At 45.8% G+C, this 19565-nt stretch overlaps 1 protein-coding gene across 1 annotated transcript in view; it reads left to right on the top strand.

The window, feature by feature from the left end:
• Nucleotides 1-19565, top strand: part of STAB2 (stabilin 2) — a gene marked incomplete at its 5' end in the record, with an annotated part of 137737 nt that overhangs the window by 55456 nt on the left and 62716 nt on the right. The window contains 9 exons of the mRNA XM_039252871.1: nucleotides 995-1090; nucleotides 2759-2854; nucleotides 5164-5211; nucleotides 6644-6780; nucleotides 7899-8013; nucleotides 10325-10402; nucleotides 12822-12920; nucleotides 13010-13117; nucleotides 16102-16233. Of these exons, the coding sequence (XP_039108802.1) occupies nucleotides 995-1090; nucleotides 2759-2854; nucleotides 5164-5211; nucleotides 6644-6780; nucleotides 7899-8013; nucleotides 10325-10402; nucleotides 12822-12920; nucleotides 13010-13117; nucleotides 16102-16233 (909 nt within the window). The remainder of the gene's footprint in view (nucleotides 1-994; nucleotides 1091-2758; nucleotides 2855-5163; nucleotides 5212-6643; nucleotides 6781-7898; nucleotides 8014-10324; nucleotides 10403-12821; nucleotides 12921-13009; nucleotides 13118-16101; nucleotides 16234-19565) is intronic.

The following is a 19565-nucleotide window of genomic DNA, read 5'->3' as shown; positions in this document are numbered from 1 at the left end:
GAAGTTGGACACTTAACCGACTGAGCCACTCAGGCATCCCTCTGTGGACAAATTTTAAAGGCATCCTCATGAGGGAGATGGAGGAAGACAAAGGTCTTTTTATAATGCCATGTAAGAAATAAAATAGACCATATTTAGGATGGTCCACAGTAGTTACTAGTTGGCTTGAAAACTTTTAGATATTCCAAGTAGGCACAAATCCTAATTACCATGAATATTTATTTAAAAAGATAAACCATGGGGCACCTGGGTGGCTCAGTTAGTTAAGCATCCAACTGTTGATTTCAGCGCAGGTCATCATCTCATAGTTTGTGAGTTTGAGCTTTGCATCGGGCTTTCTCCTGTCAGCACAGAGCCTGCTTCAGATCCTCTGTACCCTCCTCTTTCTTCCCCTTCCTCATTGGTTCTCTCTCTCTCTCAAAATAAGTAAATAAACTTTAAAATAAATAAACAAACAAATAAATAAATAGACAAACCATGTTTGGCTTAGTATGTCAGGGTAGAGGTGCAGGGAGGCGCTACCCCAGTACTAAGTAGAGGAGATTAAACACCCACATTTACAAAGTCTTGCCATACCACGTAAAGATGTATTTAGGTGCTTTTGTGCACATATACTTGCATCTAAGATACACATATTTACCTTATAATGCACACATAGCAAATAATAGTTATATTGTTAAAGATAAAAATTTGTAAGTAGAAATTGTATTCATTTCTTCCCACAACTTGATGGGTTGTCTTATATCATGTATGACCCTTCTGGGATGCTGAATCTAAAAAGGAAGTAGCAAGGAACAATCAGACTGGGTAATGTAACACAGAATGTGCAGACCAAAAGCTCTGGAATCTGAAGTATAACAAATGGAAGACATTCATTCTGTTTTCTCAGAGGGCCAAACAGCTACGATTTCGGGGGTTCATTTTTCAGGCCATGTGATGGCAAGGCATGAAAGGCCATTGTTTTCAATTATCCCCTTTGTTCTTGGAATTACAGAATGAGTGTGAATGCAAGGAAGGATTTCGAGGCAATGGGATTGACTGCGAAGCTGTGCCTTCGTGCTTGGAACAAACAGGGAAATGTCATCCACTGGTGAGTTATTTCATTTTCTTTAGCCTTACTTTAAAAAGAAAAGAAAGTTACTTGAGAAAGAAAGGCTAGATTGTTTCTTATCTGGACCTACTAGTGAACAAAATCTTTTCTCCCCCTGAAGAGAGTCCCCAAGCAAAATGTGAGTGGTTCTTACAAATTTCGCTCCAATCCAAGTCTTCGAAGAACTGACATATAACACAGGGTTCCCAGTGAAATCGCAATTTCAAACAACTAACAATCCTGCAGCACAAGTATGTTCCAAAGATTATGTAGGACAAATTTATACTAAAAAATATTCATACCCTCTCTAAAGTTTATCTTTAACTTGGTATTTTTTATCTGCTAAATCTGGCGATTCTGAATCAAGATAACTGGACTCCCAGGTTGAATGTCAAAACAGAGTTTACCACAAATTATTGGTGACAATACCCATTCAAGGGTAGATTGTGCCTTGTGTCTAAATTATGGAAGGGCAGGCTTTCAAAAGAGGCACCTGACATCCGAACCAATGAAGACAGCACCTTAGTCACAGTGCTTTTGAATGCCAGGAACAGAATCCACACAAATCAACTTAAGCAAAAAAAGAAATTGCAGGGAGTACCCTAGGGTAGGTCCATGGCAGGAAATATAAGCAGACTTCCCAAAGACCCAGAATCAAAACCTGAAGACACCAAGATCTAAGCAGCCTCTTCCTCTAATCCTCAGAGACTATGTGATCTCTCATGTTGCTTTTCTCTATACATCTGCACTCTCTCTCTCCCAACTTGTAATGCTTCTCTTTGCATCCTGGGGTACACAGCTCCCTTTTCTTAGATCAATGTCACCCTCACCACCATAGAAGAAAGGATCTGACCAGCCCAGCGGGGTCCAGGTGTCCACATATGAGCCAGTCACTGATGGCCAGGGAGGGTGATGACATATCAGGAACATGGTTACCAGGGTAGGGGCGGGGTAGTTTTTATAGAATAAAAATAGGGAAGATACCCCACAGTATCTATTTCCTAAAAGTGAGCCCTTCATAAATCAGAAGGAGATCCAACATTCTTGCTTCATTTAAGCCCAACCAAGCCCTGACATTCCAAACATGGGAAGTTACTGCTACTTTCACTTCACTCCACAGCACTGAAGCAGCAATATAGAGTTGGCAGATAAAATCGGTACAGGACAGCCAGTGAAGTGTGGATTTCAGATCTCCAGTGAATCCTTCTTCAGCACCAGCACGCCCCAAACATTACATGGGACCTACTTACACTAAAACGTATTTGTTGATCTGAAGTTCAAATTCCCTGGGTATCCCGTGCTCTCATAGGCCCCATCTGAGAGGGATGAAAAGACAGACTGTAATTGTGATTAAGGTTTATTGCCTCTGTGCACATTTTCATATGATAATCATTGTTGCCATTTTCATGGTGTCTAATAGTTTTAAAATGCTTTCCCCTCCGTGGGTGCATGGGACCTTCATAGCCCCAGCAGCGAGGCACCAAACGTGTACGTAGACAGGAGCCTTTCACCACTCCAGGTCAAAGGGTCTGCGGGTCACTCCCATCATCCTCCAAACCCAACGCGGCAGGTCCTCACCTTAGATGGAACCAGAGGGCTCATGGATGTAACTGGAGGCAAATCTTTCGTGAGGAAAGCGAATTCTTTCTTTTCTCTTTGTTTTATCAGGCAACCTGTCAGTTTACTTCTTCTGGCCTCTGGAGTTGTGTTTGCCAAGAGGGCTATGAAGGAGACGGCCTTCTGTGCTATGGAAATGCAGCCGTGGTAAGTGAGCTAAGAGAACTCTTGTGCAGAATAATAAAGACAAAACTCTTTTAGAAAACACACAGAACTTTTTACCAGGGTGCCTTTAAAGTGCTCTACCAATCATCTGCTCCAGGCAATTACCTAGGAAGCAAGCTGCTTTGCACAGAGGCCGTGTTCCTTGGGCCACAAATCTACAGGCTGCTGACGGCTCACTTTCATTGGGTTCCTCCTATGTACCAAGTAGGGGGACTTCCTTTCCGCGCCGATCTACCTCTTTCCGTTCACAAACTTCCCTCATGAAGGGCTAACTGGCCCCTGATGTACTCTTTAGGTGAGAATCTAAGCAAACTTGCCACACACACACACACACACACACACACACACACACCCCGGGCCCTCAGAGGGATCTAGCCTGAGGCTGTCCAGGCAAAGAGCTCATGCACTTAGCCTCTAGGACAGAATACTCCGGGAGAGGACTGCGCACCTCACACCGAACTGTCGTTGCTCAGATGTGGTCCGACTCCCCAACCTCAGGAATATAAACTCTGGAGGGTAGATCTTTGTCTTGTTTCCTACTTCGCTCCCAGTGTTTACAGAGAGTTGTTGAAGGAGAAATAAATTGACAAGGGTCCTCAGTTAGTTTTGTTCAACTCGCTGCACTTTGCTTCCTGCTCCTCCCGTCTGCGGAAGCCACTTGCCCAGCAATCCCCAGGGCTGCACCTTTCCCAAACCAAGCCTCGCCCCAGCCCGTGTTCCCCTTAGCCAACCGCCCATCCCGCCCTTGGCCGCTCTGCCTCTTCAAGGTCCTGCCCACCCTTCACTTTACACTGTTCCTTCTACTCACCCTGTCAGGCCAGGAGCTCCTGATACCCAGATCATGCAGTGTAGACCCAACATTTTCTCACTGCCCCTGAGCCACGTGTCCTAAAGCCTAAGCCTCCAAACTCTGCTTTCACAATGCCCCTCTCCTCAGCAGAAAGCAAGATGAGGCCCAAATCCTTAGCCTGGCGCTCCGGCCGTCTCTACACAGGCTCCACTCACGCAGCCCAGCCATCGGGTTACCGACTCCGCTCCTCTCTCGCACGGACCCAGCCTCCCCTCCCATCTTTCTGCCATCAGCTCACATCCCACCTGCACCCCACTTTCCCTTGGAGCTGCCCCCTCAGGGGATTACTCATGCGTCTCAGCTCCTGACCTTGTCAGTTTACTGATTCACTATCTGATAGGTATTTACTAACTCATTTACTAACCTCAACTACTTTCCAACAGGAATTGGGACAACTCTAAGATTTATATTGCTCCTGTGCACATTTGCGTATGATAACTGCTGTTGCCATTTTCATGGCATTTAATAGTTTTAAAATGCTTTCCCCTATATGAGTGCATGTGACATTCATAACCCCAGCAGCGCGGCATCATCATATTCATTTTTCAGACAAGACACTCGAGTTCTCAGAGAGGTTAAGTCATTCGCCCAAGATCACACAGCTAGTAAAGGGCAGACTCAGGAAATGAACCCAGTCTTTTTCAACTCAAGAGCCAGATCTACCACACCTGCACACATCACTGACTTAATGGCGCTGTCTTTCAACTTCCCCCAAACAAGTGTAAGTTGTGGGAAAGCAGAAGTTATCTTTTCCTTTTCATATCTTCTACCCTTCCTTCACTCCAACCTGGTGCCCATTGTAGTGGTTCAATATGTATGTTCATAATACATTCCACGGTAGAGAAATGAAAACTAGAAGTGGCTAAGACTTACCAAGCATCTATTCTAAGCACTTTAAAACATTAAGTCCTCCAAATTTCACATCAACCTATCAGTTGGAGCTTTTATTATCCCCATCTTACAGACAAGAAAATTGAGGCCCAGAGAGATTAAGTAACTCGCCTAAGGAATTAGGAAATGTCCAAACAGAGTGAAAACTGGGGTGGTTGGGGCCTGCCTCCCAAACCACTACTCAAAGTTGGCTCTGAAAGGGAGCTGCCATTGAGCTCTGTGACTGTCCATAAGGTTGGGTGCCATGTTCTTAACAACTAAACTCTGATCTGGAAGAACGTCAGGTGGTTGTTCCATCTGAAGTTTCTGGAATTACTTCTTTACAGAGGATAATGGAGCCACTAAGCATGAAAGAAATGTGCCATTTTGGCAATGTGGAAATTCAACCAGCTGGGGCCCCCATTCCTGCTGGCAACAAAAATGAGCCCAGCCATAGGGAGGTTAAGTGCGTGCTACTCAGACATGCACTGTGATTATGCTTCTCATTCATTGTTCCTTCTCTCGTGTTCTCTCTCATCTCTCCCTCCCTCCCCTGCACGACATGAATAAGGAATTGTCATTTCTCTCTGCGGCAGCTATATTTAACCAGTGGATAAATGTGAGTACCTTTGTTGGAATGTAAGAAATGTATATAATTTTAGAAATTTGGAATGCATATAACAGAAAACTGAAAGAAGGGAAGCTGGTAAGAAGGAGGGAAGGCAATTGTCTAGAGCAGTGGCTCTCTGCCCTGACTGCACTTTAGAATCCCATGGAATAAGATGTTTCAGTAGCCATGCTGAGGCTCCCACTTGCACACATTCTGATTTGATTGGTCAGAGGTTTACCCTGGGCATCGATGCATTGTAAAGGCTTCCCGGCTGATTCTAACATGCAACCAGGGCTAAGAACTTCCGGTCTAGGTTAAGCTGGAGGGGTCAAGTTTTCAACCAATTCAGATATATACATATAGCTTCAGGCATCAAGAGGTCTCTTTGGAATGGCAACATATTGTTATTGCAATTCACGGAGTTGGATTTGGTATTCATAGTTGCAATCTGGGGCAATCCACGTGCGCTTAGTTCTCAGCCCAACATGCCTAGAGGTGCTGCTTCTTCTCTCCTGGGAAGTTCTATAATGAAGAATCCAATCCCCACTGTACCAGTTGTCTGAATCTTTGTCATCTTTGCATGAGTGGACCAAGGTCCCATCATGACCAATGGTTTATCCCCTTTGAGTAGACACGTGTCAAGGTAGGTAATAGCTGGTCAGCACCACTCGTGGACAGCTCCTTACTGGGTGGGGCCTCTCTGCCCCACCACATGGAAGAGCAGGGACTGAGAGTCCCATTGTACATGCTGATTTCCATATAGACTAGCCCCACATGTGTAAGCTTGCCCGGTGGCGCTGTGAGCCCAGCTCATCCCAATACATAAGAGCACATCATCCTCAACTCCACTTTCAATGCTTGAAATCAGCCATGGTGGGAGGATATACACCACAGAAATCAGGGAACACTACAAATGAAGGCTTTTTGTTTTTCCTGGGAGCAGCTGTTAAACCTAAACACACCTCTTCTACCCAGAACTGGCTCTAAGGAAGAACGAAAAGTAGGTTAAGTTTGATTTCAGGCCTCCAGTGTGTCTCCCATGCTGAAACGCTTTCCATAACCTTCCCAGCATCCTTATCCCAAGGGTTCCCATGGTTCTCTGTACATACATGTGCACACACACACCCCCACACACGATCATCAAGATGATGCTCTGATTCTTTGTTTAGACTAAAGGGTAAATGACTGATCATGGCTCAAAGTCTGACTGGAGGATCAGGAAAATGTGCCTTTTGACAAAGCTCACACATTTAAATAAGAAGAATGCATCTCATAAGAGAATAGGGGGCACCAGACAGAGGGTGGGATGGATTTGGGAAAGGGGTCTGTAGGACATTTCCAGTATCCCTGACACATGGGAATTGTCATCTCTGCCAAGCATTCAGCCCTGTTTGTTCTCGAATGTGAATCAAGCCTATTGTCCTTCCCTCCTGTGATTCAGAATGCTTCTCTACAAGCCATGCTGTCAGCCACCTCAAACCTCACGGTTCTCGTGCCCTCCCCACAAGCTATTGAGAACATGGACCAAGATGAAAAAGACTTTTGGTTGTCCAAGAGCAATATTCCAGCCCTAATAAAGTAGGTATCATGTATTCAATTCTTCACAATATCTTATTAGCATCAGTGTGAACAAAGTTCAATGGAGGGAAGTCACATGGTCCTTGAGATCTGTGGAATGCAACATGGTCTAGAACTCTCTTACCCTAGGATGATAATAGTTAACATTATTGACAACAACTCTGTGCTAACTGCTTTAGGTATAACTCAGTTCATCCTCCTAGCAACCCTATGAGAGAGGCATTAAAATTAGACCTATTTTATTTTATATTTTTAATAGTTTATTGTCAAGTTGGTTTCCATATAACACCCAGTGCTCATCCCCACAAGTGCCCTCCTCCATGCCCATCACTCCCCTTCCCCACCCCCCCACACCCATCAGTCCTCAGTTTGTTCTCAGCATTCAAGAGTCTCTCATGGTTTGCCTCCCTCCCTCTCCCCCACTATTTTCTCCCCATCTTCTCCCCCACGGTCCTCCGTTAAGTTCCTCCTAATCCTCCTATACATGCAAACATATGGTAGCTGTCCTCTGCCTGACTTATTTTGCTCAGCATAACACCCTCAAGGTCCATCCATGTTGCTACACATGGCCAGATTTCATTCTTTCTCATTGCCATGTAGTATTCCATCGTCTAGATAAACCACATCTTCTTGATCCATTCATCCACTGATGGACACTTAGGTTCTTTCCATGTGTTGGCTATTGTTGAGAGTGCTGCTATGAACATTGGGGTACATGTGCTCCTATGCCTCAGCATTTCTATATCCCTTGGGTAAATTCCTAGCAGTGCAATTGCTCGGTCATAGGGGAGTTCTATTGTTAANTCAGCATAACACCCTCAAGGTCCATCCATGTTGCTACACATGGCCAGATTTCATTCTTTCTCATTGCCATGTAGTATTCCATTGTATAGATAAACCACATCTTGATCCATTCATTAAAAAATTAGACCTATTTTATAGATGTATAAACTGAGGCAAGGGTGATTAAGTAACTAACCCAAGGTTTCATGGCTGATAAATGCAGGGGAAGAGTTTGAACCTGACAGTCTGGTTCCAGAACCTATTTTCTTAATGACTCAATGATACTGCCTCATGCACTGATATTTCATTGTAGCCATTATGGACTGTTGTTTTAGATACCACATGCTACTAGGCACATATGGAGTGGCAGATCTGCAGGCTCTGTCACCTTCTGACATGCTGGCAACGTCTTTGCAGGGCAACTTCCTTCACCTGGCGAAGGCAGATGGGGTAAGAGAGTGCAGTAACTTGTCTGTTTAGTGGAGATGTGTCATTTCTGATCATGCTGTACTCTTAACAATTTCTGTGTTGTGGAAATTTCCAAACATGAGCAAAAATAGACCAAGAATAGAACTTCCATGTAGGCATCACCCAGCTTCAACAACTGTCGGCATCTATTGATACACACACACACACACACACACACAGACGCTGTAGTAGTGATCCTATAAAATGTGGCCCTCCACCCACTGGTTGGCTACACAGCTTTTCCCAAGAGACCACAAACTGATCCAGAAAGGCAAACATTTCCATTGTCCTGGGTAAATGTTAGTACAATTTCACAACTTTGGTTATTTGTATATGGTTAACTAAAAGCTGGTTACTGGTAACCTACTAATGAGTCATTATAGATTACTAAAATTTTATATTGGGTTGGGGTGGGTCAACAAATACTTACTGAGCACCTGCTATGTGGAGTGAAGGCAGTGCCAAAGCCTTAGAGCTCACCTTCTGGCACTTACTGCAGTGTGTCAGGACTTGGATTCCATCTTCCATTAGGAAGTTTGGATGCCCTGCTGCATAGGGCAGTAGCTTAAAGCTCTTTCTGTGAATGGCACAAGATGAAAATGAGGATTCTACTAGAAAGTGGGAACTGCCACATCAGTGGACCATGGGCCACAGTCAAAATTGGTTTAGAATTACTGCTTTAAAACATTTTTAGCTTCCTACTCATCAACATGAGCACTGTGAAAAGGGTCTATGCCTAGAATTACCAGAATGTATGTACTTCATCAGATCATTCTTTTGAGAAAGCAGAAAAAGAGTTGCATACAGTCCATGGATTCTTTACATATTATTATAATTCCCGTGCATTACATACATATATCAGACAATGTAGTTATTTTCCATCAGTGCTTATTTTTTTTTTACATTTATTTTTGAGACAGACAGAGACAGAGTGTGAGCAGGGAGGGGGAGAGAGAGCGAGACACAGAATCTGAAGCAGGCTCCAGGCACCGAGCTGTCAGCACAGAGCCTGATGTGGGGCTTGAACCCATGAATTGTGAGCTCATGACCCAAGCCCAAGTCAGACGCTTAACCACCTGAGCCACCGTGGCGTCCCTTCCATCAATGTTTTAGTTGATTCTCTTAGCAATCATTTACTGAACATCCATCCTAGGCAGGCTTATCACAGGTTCTATAAATTCACAGACAAATCAATTGGGACCATTAACCTGGAGGAACTAACCACCAAAGACACATTTTTATTGAGTTCCTATGTCTGATATAAATGTCTCCCTTTAACCAAAAAGGATGCGCAAGGTGGCCAGGAATGTTTTCTTCAGGGACACTGGTGATATAACTTGGGAGCTGCTCAGAGAGAGACAAGTCCCCTTCTGCACCTAGGGTCCCAGCAGAGGTTTTAAATAAAGGGTAATGGTGGAGAGAAGAAGAAAGAAAAGTAGAGAATGGAGCCCAGTCATGTCACAGTTGGTTGGTGACTGGGTGAGTGGGTATGTTGGGTAATTAATATTCTAGAGAAGTAGCTGGGTGCTGATCAGAAAAGTTGGTTACTATCTGTATTAGTTTGTTAGGGCTCCTATAACCACGGGCCACAAAGTGAGTAGCTCAAACAACAGAGAATTTTGTTTCATGATTCTGGAGGCCAGAAGTCCAAGATCGAGGTGTGAGCAAGATTTGTTCCCAAGGGCTGTGGAAGGAGCTGTTCCAGGCTGTCTCCTAGTCTTGAACATGGCCTTCTTCACACTCACACAGTGTTCTCCCTGCACAGCTTTCTACGTCCAAATTTCCTCTTCTTACAAGGACACCAGCCATCTTGAAGTAAGACTTACCGTAATGATCTCATTTTAATGTGATTGCCCCTATAAAGACCCTGTTTCCAAATAAGGTCCCATTCTGAGGTACGAGGGGTTAGGACTCCAACATATGAATTTGAGGACACAATTCAACCCACAACACTGTCTACAGTGCTTTTCAAACTGCAGGATCATTTTGGTGAGTCTCAACCGGCACTCTTTGAATGAAATAAAGAAGAAAAGAATTGGTATTCTGGGGCCTCCCAAACAGTAGAGGAAAGTATCACTTCATTTTGATTGTGTGTGTGTGTGTGTGTGTGTGTGTGTGTGTGTGTGTGTGTGATGTCTAATGTGTCATATTTTAAGGACATTTCTGGTTTGGGGTCATAATCCAAAGTGTGAGCGTCGCTACTGCTCAAGAAGTATAAAGCCCAGGAATACTTTCAATCCCTGGATGTATGACTCTGTGGTGACTCACCTTCCCACTGGGCTTGCATTTACAGAATATCACAATCGAAGGAGCATCTGTCATTGACGGTGACAACGCAGCCACAAATGGTGTGATACACATCATCAACAAGGTACAAACTTGCAAGGTCCCACATGCCCAGCAGCTCTTCTTATGCCATTCATTTCTCCTCCTGTATAGTATCTTTTGCAGGGGAGGGGGCCTACCTTTAACATAAAAGTAACCTGGGTCATGCTCCATGACATTAATGTTGAAACTGTTCAGAGGCTCTGTTCCTTCGGTCAGACTCAGCCTGTTTATTCGGGCTGTCTTCTGCCACAGCCCTACATCAAGGGGAGCCACCCAGACTATATTTCTTACCTATGGGATTATCTTACTCAAGAACTGGAAGAGATGCAAGGGGGTTATGTATATTTTTCCTCTGCATTATTGCACCCTAAAAAGATGGGGGTAAGGAAGGCCTAGAAAAAAATGGAAAAGGGTAGAAAAGATATTTTGAAAATTTCATTTTCTTCTAAGACACAATTCAACAGTACTCAAAGGTATGCCATGGGAAAAAAAAAAAACATAGTGGGAAATGGGATTTGAAGCTATCCTATAATTTGCAGTTACTATATTAGGATTTTCATTAAAAATTAAGGTGGGAAATTAGGGCACACTGGGGACTTTTGAAAGGTGGGAGATTGGAAAAGACAGTTAACTAATAGCATTTTGACTAAAATTATCCCCACTTGGTACTTATATACCCACTTTTGATTTTAATTTACAGAAAAGGTCAACTATTTCTGTTCAGAAAAATGAGGCAATTTTAAGACTCCTGATGCATTATTTGCAGAAAACTTGCAATTGCCTTGTATTACCAAGAGGCATTAAGAAAAACATTTTTTAGCAAGGGATTCATCACTTGCACGGAAATATGCTGAGTTTATGACTTTTTTTTTTTCATTTTTATTTACTCTGAGGGGAGGGGGGAGGAGCAGAGAGAGAGAGGAGAGAGAGAGAATCCCAAGCAAGCTCCTCACTGTCAGCACAGAGCCCGACGTGGGGCTTGAACACATGAACCGTGAGATCACCACCTGAGCTGAAATCAAGAGTTAGACGCTTAACCGACTGAGCCATGCAGACACCCTGGGTTTATGACAAGAACATTACTTAGCAAGGATATTTTTATTCTCCAATCCTGGCCTTCCAAAGGACTAGAAACGTTTTTAGGAAACATAAAATTACCTCATCTAGTTTACATTTCTGATGGCCACACCTGTGAGTCCTATGGTGAGAGTGTTGATAGTGACACCTCAGCCTATCTCCTGAACTGAGTGTTATTATCATGGGGCCAATTCAGGTCTCACCTCCTCTTTGAAGCCTTCCTTGATCCCTGCGGCCCATATCATCAATGATGCCATACGGTATCTGGGTACCAGCATAGAGCTAGCTATGTGACCTTGGGCAAGCTACATAACCAGTCTGAGCCTCATGTTCTTCTCCAGTAAGAATTAAATAACACCCTCTCTCTCGATGCCCAGCAGGCCCTCCCTCCGCAGCTGTTCGTTTTATTCCTTTCTTCTTCCCCTGTCACCCCACAGGATATTTTGGTGTAGAACCCACTCAGCACGCTATGCCCTCTTGTACTGATGGCTCTTCCTTGTGGTATAGCCCGGGCTCCCCACACGATGGCAGCTCCCAGGGGCTGGGCTACATCTCTGTGTCCCTCGGCAGCATAAGCACCCAGCCTCGTACACGGTAATAACTGGGATGATTGACAGCCCAGTAGGTGCAAGGCACTGTACAGAATATTATGTCACATTCTCTCATCTGATTTTTACAACAGCCTTGAGAAAATAGACGTGACTATCCTCAGTTCACAAATAGGACAAATAAAGGGCACCCGGGTGGCTCAGTCGGTTAAGCATCGACTCTTCATTTCAGCTCAGGTCGTGATTTCACAGATAGTGAGTTTCAGCCCTGTGTCGGGCTCTGCACTGACTGTGCAGAGCCTGCTTGGGGGTCTCTCTCTCCCCAGCCTCTCTCTCTCTCTCTCTCTGCCTCTCCCTCTCCCTCGTGCTTGCTTTCTCTCAAAATAAACAAATAAATAAACATTTTTTTTAATGAGACAACTAAGCCTCCTCATAGTTAAGTAACTGGCTTGAGGAAGAAGTTATGTGACCACAGAAGATTCCTGGATGCCTGTCAACTGGTTCAAGGTCTCTGCTTAGACTCTGGGTTGCACTGGCTCCCTAAGGACCCCCTATACCTGCCCTTGGACATCGTGGTCACCTTCGTCAGGGCCACCATGAACATTTGTACAAGTTGTGCCGTGCATAAAGGCGCGTGGCTAAAACCCAGCCCACTTCACTCCCCAGGCTGGGCACCCCTGTTGGTATCACCAGCTGTAAGAGGAAATGGTGCCCTTTTTAAAATGCACAGAGGCACCTGTAATTGCATATTGTCACATGACATGACCCTACGTACCGGAGGGCAGCAAGCCCTACTGACACATGTAACAGACTTTGTGGTTTCCCTCCCCTCCCCAGGTGCTGGTTCCCCGAAGAAGTCTAACTGGCTCCCTACCAAACCTGCTCATGCGGTTGGACCAGATGCCCGACTATTCCATCTTCCGGGGCTACATCATTGTAGGTGCCACGGTTCTCTGCGTGACCCACTGGCCCAGGTGACCTGGGAATGGGAATCCCTCATGCATTCTTGTCTCCCTCCATCACAGCAATATAATCTGGCGAGTGCGATCGAGACAGCTGATGCTTATACAGTGTTTGCTCCAAACAACAACGCCATTGAGAATTACATCCGGGAGAAGAAGGTTGCAACTCTAGTAGGTATTGGGAACCATAACCAGGACAATTATTTTCTGAACTTTCACACTCAAGGTTTTTCAATCCGTCAATCACATACAACCTCATTCTTTCATCAGAACTTCCATGTCCATGTGCAGATACTTCATGTAAACCTGCACTGAGACGTCTCTGCTCGCGTGTTTCATTCATAGCCACTGCAGCTCACATGTGGGCCCTGATACGTGAGGACGCAGGTGTCTCAGGGACCAGGAAGGATCCTCATGGTCACCCTCCTTCCCCACCCTGCCTCTCTGGTCCCCGGCCACTGAGTGTCCGCGGCAGGGATGAAGAGAAGGTCGGTGGTCTCTGTCTTCATCCTCTTCTGTCACCTATGTCCTCCCTGATTCCTAACATCTGGTGCTACACAGCCCAAATTTGTCAAAGGATTTTGTCAAAGAATACAGAGCTCCAACATGACACGGTCTGCCTCAAAACCCTTGGACGCAGCCTCAACTTCAGTTCAGACTACCTCCCCAGATGTCTAAGGCCTCCATCGACTGGCTGCCATCCCTCCTCTATTTGGTGGTGGCTCCAGAATTTTCCCTTAGGAGCCGGGGGGGTGCCCTGTCCCCAGCCCCCTGCCCCATGATGAGAGGACATGTTTGAAGCTGTATTAGCACAGCAAGCACACAGCTTTCCCTTACATCTTCAAGTAGGGTGACTAAGCCCCAACTGACGCTTGAAGCCCCTCAATGACATCCTTGGACCCACCCATACTCTGCAGAAATCGTATGGTCTAACCAGAGAGATGGTCTCAGAGGCCCTAAACAAGCCAAAGATGTATTTGGTGCCCTTATTCATATCTACCCACACACACAGACACACATGTGCACATGCACGCGCGCACACACACACACATACACACACACACACACACACACACACTGCCCTTCTGCCTTCACTACCTCCTGAATCTCCCTACCTATTATTCGAGTCCACTCTGACCTCCTCAGGAAAGCTGGCCCTGGCCACCCGAGCCTTCAGAAAATCTCTCCCGCCTTTGAATTCAGACCATTTGCACCCCCCCTCGGTATCTATATGGTGTGAATTGTCCTTTCAAGTGAGCGACCCTTAGCTCTCCAAGTACATTATAAACTCCATGAAGTCAGAGACACTGTCCTAGATTTGGGACTGGCATGTGGAGAAAACAGGACTCCTGCGATGGGATGAGGATCCTGCGATCTCCCTGCCCTGCCCGTCTCTTTGAATGTGTCCAGTGGAAAATATTCTTTCTCTGCCCTGGGATGAAACTTCAGGCAATCCCACAATCTTTCTGTTTTCCCCAAAAGTTCTAGGACCATGTGAAGTCACAAACACAGTCCCAATTAAGTTTAAAAAAAAATTCCAGTAATAATCAACAGGTCGAATTGGATTTAAAATCACATCTTCTCTCGCTGTTCCCTGCGGGGGCTTTGTCCAGGCAGGAAACTAGACGATGGGGCTTGTTCTTGAATCTACCAGGGTCCATCAGGAGACAGAAGCCGTATGGGAGAGAGTTTACTATCACGAATTGTTGAGTAGGGACAAAGCTGTGTAAATATAACTGAAAGGTTAAAAGGAAGGAGAGGAAGTCACAGAGGTAGCAGCTGCAGGAAGCATCTAGGCCCAAAAGGCGGGAAGAACAAAGGGAAGATGTTAGAATTACTAAAATTTAGAGACATGCGGAGGAAGAGCCTCTCAGAGATGTCACTCAGACCTCTGCGGAGGGGGCGCTGCTCATCTGGCGTCTCTGACCCCGGAGGAGGGTCCTTGGGGGTCCCAGACCCAGGCTCTAGCAGACGGTGTTGCGTGGCAGGTGCTGACGCCTGGGAAACCGCGCTCCAGACCCCGCTGCCACTCCGGGGTGCGGTGCCGGGCTTGGGGGACGCCCATAAGCACAGGAGGCAAGCAGGACGGGGAAATCCTTTCTCCCTCCTTCTGCCCTAATAGGCCTCACAGTCTCCTTCTAGCACTTTCCTCTGGCAGAACTTAACTGGAGCCTGGGCAATGGAAAACTGTGGACTGCTGTCGAGGCGCCGGCATCACAAAAGCAGAGCGTGGAGGGTGGGTTTGGAGTTCTCAGGAAGAGAAGGGAAAAGCATAGGAAGGGGCTTGCCTAACTGGTACTGTCTTGAGATACCATTGCTCTCTCTGGGCCAAGCCAGGGTTTCAAAGCACGCTCTCTCGCCCTCTCCCCACCTCCCCCAGCCCCACTCAGGTGGGTCCTTTGGAGACCCCACCCATCACCAGTGGTCTCTGACTGCTGTCCCCTTGACCTGTGTGCATGCATCCTATTGCTGTAGTCATTTATCTCTTCCTCGGACCCCAAGCATCCAGAACCCACCTCCTGCTTTCCCCCGGGTGGCAGCGGGGAGCCCATCTGGGACCTATGGCCCCAGTTTGCTCAGACCCTATCACACATCTGGTCCACAGGACACACGTCCTTTCCTGTCCCACGCCAGCGCTGGGAGTGCTAGCCTGTCCACCCTCCTCCCTCCTCAGTGAGTCAGCCCACCAGCCACCCCTGGCACGAGATTGCTCAGGTCTGAGTATAACCCGGTCCCACAGGTCACCCTCTCCGCAGGGGACACAGGTCACGTTCTTCAAAACATCCCATCGAATCTCCTCTTGTGACCCCTGAGGCGAAGGGCAGGCTGGGGTGTGGGGCCCCTCTCTTCACAGCACGTCTCTTCAAAGAAATCCTCTCTAAAGTCCTCCCTCAACCTTTGTGCCCTCAGTCTGGGATTTAAGGTCACCTCAGGAGCTCCCGACCGCCCCACATGGAAGGCTGGCCCAGTCCGAGGCACTGCGTCTCAGCTTTAGTATCTAACATCTACTGCGACACGGCGCCTTGGCAAAACCTCGCAATTCAACAAGCTGTTGCTCTTGTGACCCCCACGGGGCCTGGCACTGGGCGTAGCCCAGTACGAGACTGGGGACAGGCTGACCTATGCGTTGACTTTGAGTTGTGTGTGTTACCCAGGAGGAGGACGTGCTCAGGTATCACGTGGTCTTGGAGGAGAAACTCCTGAAGAATGACTTGCACGACGGCATGCACCGGGAGACCATGCTGGGCTTCTCCTACCTCGTAGGCTTCTTCCTCCGCGACGGCCAGGTGCGACCCTTTCATTTAACACCCAGGAAGCAGGGGCGCCCGGGGGCTCAGCCGATTAAGCGTCCAACTCTTGCTTTCAGCTCAGGTCATGATCTCATGGGTTCGGTGGGTTGGAGCCCCACATCTGGCTCTGCCGTGGCAGCATGGAATCTGCTTGGGATTCTGTCTCCCTTTCTCTCTGCCCCTCCCCCCCCCACAATAAATATATAAACCAAAAAACAAACAAACAAACAAAACCAGGAATGAGTGTCTTAGCTCCCATCCACCATCATTGCTTCCATGTTGAAAAAAATCCCACCGGTGCTTCCCCTGCCTTATCCACAGAACACAGTTGCTTGTGTTTCATCATAAAGAAAAAACAGACTGTCAAGCTCCCACGTGCCATCGGAGTGGCTTTACTTATAGCAGTCACAGGTGCCCTTTGACGGTGATTCCTGACAAACCCAACAAACAGTCCCCAAGCAGTCTCTAAGATAACAGGGGACATGGCAGCAAACTCCAACACCCAGGACATGGCACTGGCTGAGGGGGCCAAGTGACATGTGCGATCCAGCAGTCAAGTGAATAGCGTCATGACTGCCTGATCATACCGACTGCGGTCCTGGGACCGACTGACCCCCACACGGGTGCTCCAGTAGCTACCTCTCGCGACCCCTAAACGTTCCAAAGTGTTCAGGATGCATGAAAAAGAATTGATGAGACTAAATACTTAAAGTAATTCTTTTTTTTTTTTTAATGTTTTATTTATTTCTAGGAGAGAGAGAGAGAGAGAGAGAGAGAGAGACAGCGTGAGCAGGGGAGGGTCAGAGAGAGAGCGAGTCACAAACTGAAACAGGCTCCAGGCCCTGAGCTGGCAGTCAGCACAGAGCCCAACGCGGGGCTCGAACCCACGCACCGCGAGATCATGACCTAAGCGAAAGTCGGACGCTCAACCGACTAAGCCACCCAGGCGCCCCAAAATACTTAAAGTATTTCAAGTGTAATTCTATTGACATATTTCAAACTCCAAGGAAGAGTTTACTAAAATTCAGCAAGAAGGTCACAGGGTGATTCTAGTATAAATTCTCCTAAGAAAAACTAATTAAAACAAATTATTGTTTAAGATAAACTAAGTGTGCTATGAAAAGAAAGTTTAATCACAGACATTTTTGAACAGTAGTATTATTCGGTCCTTTTAAAAAGTGCAATCCTGGGGCACCGCGGTGGCTTGGTTAAACATCCACCTTTGGCTCACGTCATGATCTCATGGTTTGTGAGTTTGAGCTCCACGTAGGGCTGTGTGCTGACGGCTCAAACCCTGGAGCCTGCTTGGGATTCTGTGTCTCCCTCTCTCCCTGCCCCCACCACCACCACCTCTCTCTCTTCCTCTCTTTCTCTCAAAAATAAATAAATAAACTTTAAAAAAATACAAAGTGCAGTCTCAAAAGCAATGTTCTCAAAGGTATTGGCTTTGAACCACAAGTTAATTTTTCTGTGCATTTTGTTTTAACTTGCTTGGGTTTAAAAAAAAGAAAAAGAAAAAGAAGACTCTAGGTCTTACAGAGTAATCTAACTCCAAATATTCTCCTCTGACTCCTGCAAGTAATCCCACCTATTGTATAATAACTTTGAGGGGATCCTTTTAAATACATTTTCTTATTTTTTCTAGTAAAACAACTTTTGATTGGTAAAGAACTTTTTTTTTTGTTTTTATCCATATCACTTTTTAAAAAATGTTTATTTATTTTTGAGAGAGAAAGTATGTGAGCATGTGCAAGTGGAGGAGGGGAAAAGAGAGAGGGACAGAGGATCTGAAGTGGGCTCTGTGCTGACAACAGAGAGCCCGACACGGGATTCGAACCATTAACTGTGAGATCATAATCTAAGCTGAAGTTGGACGCTTAACCCGCTGAGCCACCCAGACACACCTATCTGTATCATTTCTTATTTCATCACAGAGAGATGAAGTTTCTGTTGCATTTAGTTGAATCAATTTCAACTCTGCCATGTTTATTTCCCATTTGCTTGGAAATTCTTTGATCTAGAGCAATCTTACAACAGAGGCTTTATCTTACAATAAACAAATAGTTCTCTTACAAACCTTTGCTTTTATTGATAACTCATTTACTTTCTCTTAGGACAATGGAGTTGTAAGAAAAAGCTCTCTAAGGGGCGCCTGGGTGGCTTAGTCGGTTGAGCGTCCGACTTTCGCTTAGGTCATGATCTCGCGGTTCGTGGGTTCGAGCCCCGCGTCGGGCTCTGTGCTGACTGCCAGCTCAGAGCCTGGAGGCTGTTTCAGTCTGTGACTCCCTCTCTCTCTGACCCTCCCCTGCTCATGCTGTCTCTCTCTCCTAGAAATAAAAAAAAAAAATTAAAAAAAAAAAGAAAAAGAAAAAGAAAAAGCTCTCTAATCGAGTAAACTTGTGCTCAAATAAGAATTTTAATGCAGCCCGTAATTCCCTGAGTACATCTCAGCATGAAGATGATTCAGACCTTTTTCATGCCAAATTAACAGTGTTACAGCCTCAGAAGTTCTGCCATTTTGATATGTTTTAAATTGTTCAGTATCTCGGAATTCTGGAAGTTTGTGCTGCAACCACCATTTGACACCTCCAGTAAGGTCCCCTGCCTCATTTTCAAAATCCACACAGATGCTAGAACAGCTCTGTGGAGCTCAGCTGAGATTCACCTCAACACCCAGCAAAAACTTACCTGATTCCAAGTAAATCATAATGGACATTCGTGGGAGTTCAAATTTTAGCACTTAGAAGAATCATTTTAATACTGCTGCTGTGGGGAGTCTGGGGGTGTTATTAATCATTTAAAACCCTTACTGGATACAAACTTAACATTTTCTTAGTACAATAAAGATTTCCCCTTCTCCCAACTCACGCGCGAGCGCACGCACACACACACACACATACACACACACACACACCAATTTTTTAAAGACCCATTTGGGGGCACCTGGGTGGCTCAGTCAGTTGGGCATCCGACTTCAGCTCAGGTCATGATCTCACAGTTTGTGAGTTCGAGCCCCGCGTCAGGCACAGAACCTGGAGCCTGCTTTGCATTCTGTGCCCCCCACCCCTGATCCTCCCGTGTTCATGTTCTGTCCCTCAATAATAAATAAATGTTAAAAAAAATTGTTAAAAAAAATAACCATTTGTTTCCAGTTTTATTAGTTATATTAATGAATGAGTTAACAGATTCCCTTGTTTTGCATTACTCAAGCATTAAGCTATCTTCTCCTAAAAAAATCAAAATAAAACAAGCTACAGCTCAAAGTCGAGTTGGCGTTAGCAGCATATAACGAAGAACTTCTGAGCATTCACCACACACTGGGAAATGAT

This window comes from Hyaena hyaena, unplaced genomic scaffold, assembly GCF_003009895.1.
Source record: "Hyaena hyaena isolate Hyena2069 unplaced genomic scaffold, ASM300989v1 scaffold_432, whole genome shotgun sequence".
Lineage (NCBI taxonomy): Eukaryota > Metazoa > Chordata > Mammalia > Carnivora > Hyaenidae > Hyaena > Hyaena hyaena.
Note: the sequence above shows the minus strand (reverse complement) of the source record. Positions and strands in the feature narration are given on the sequence as shown.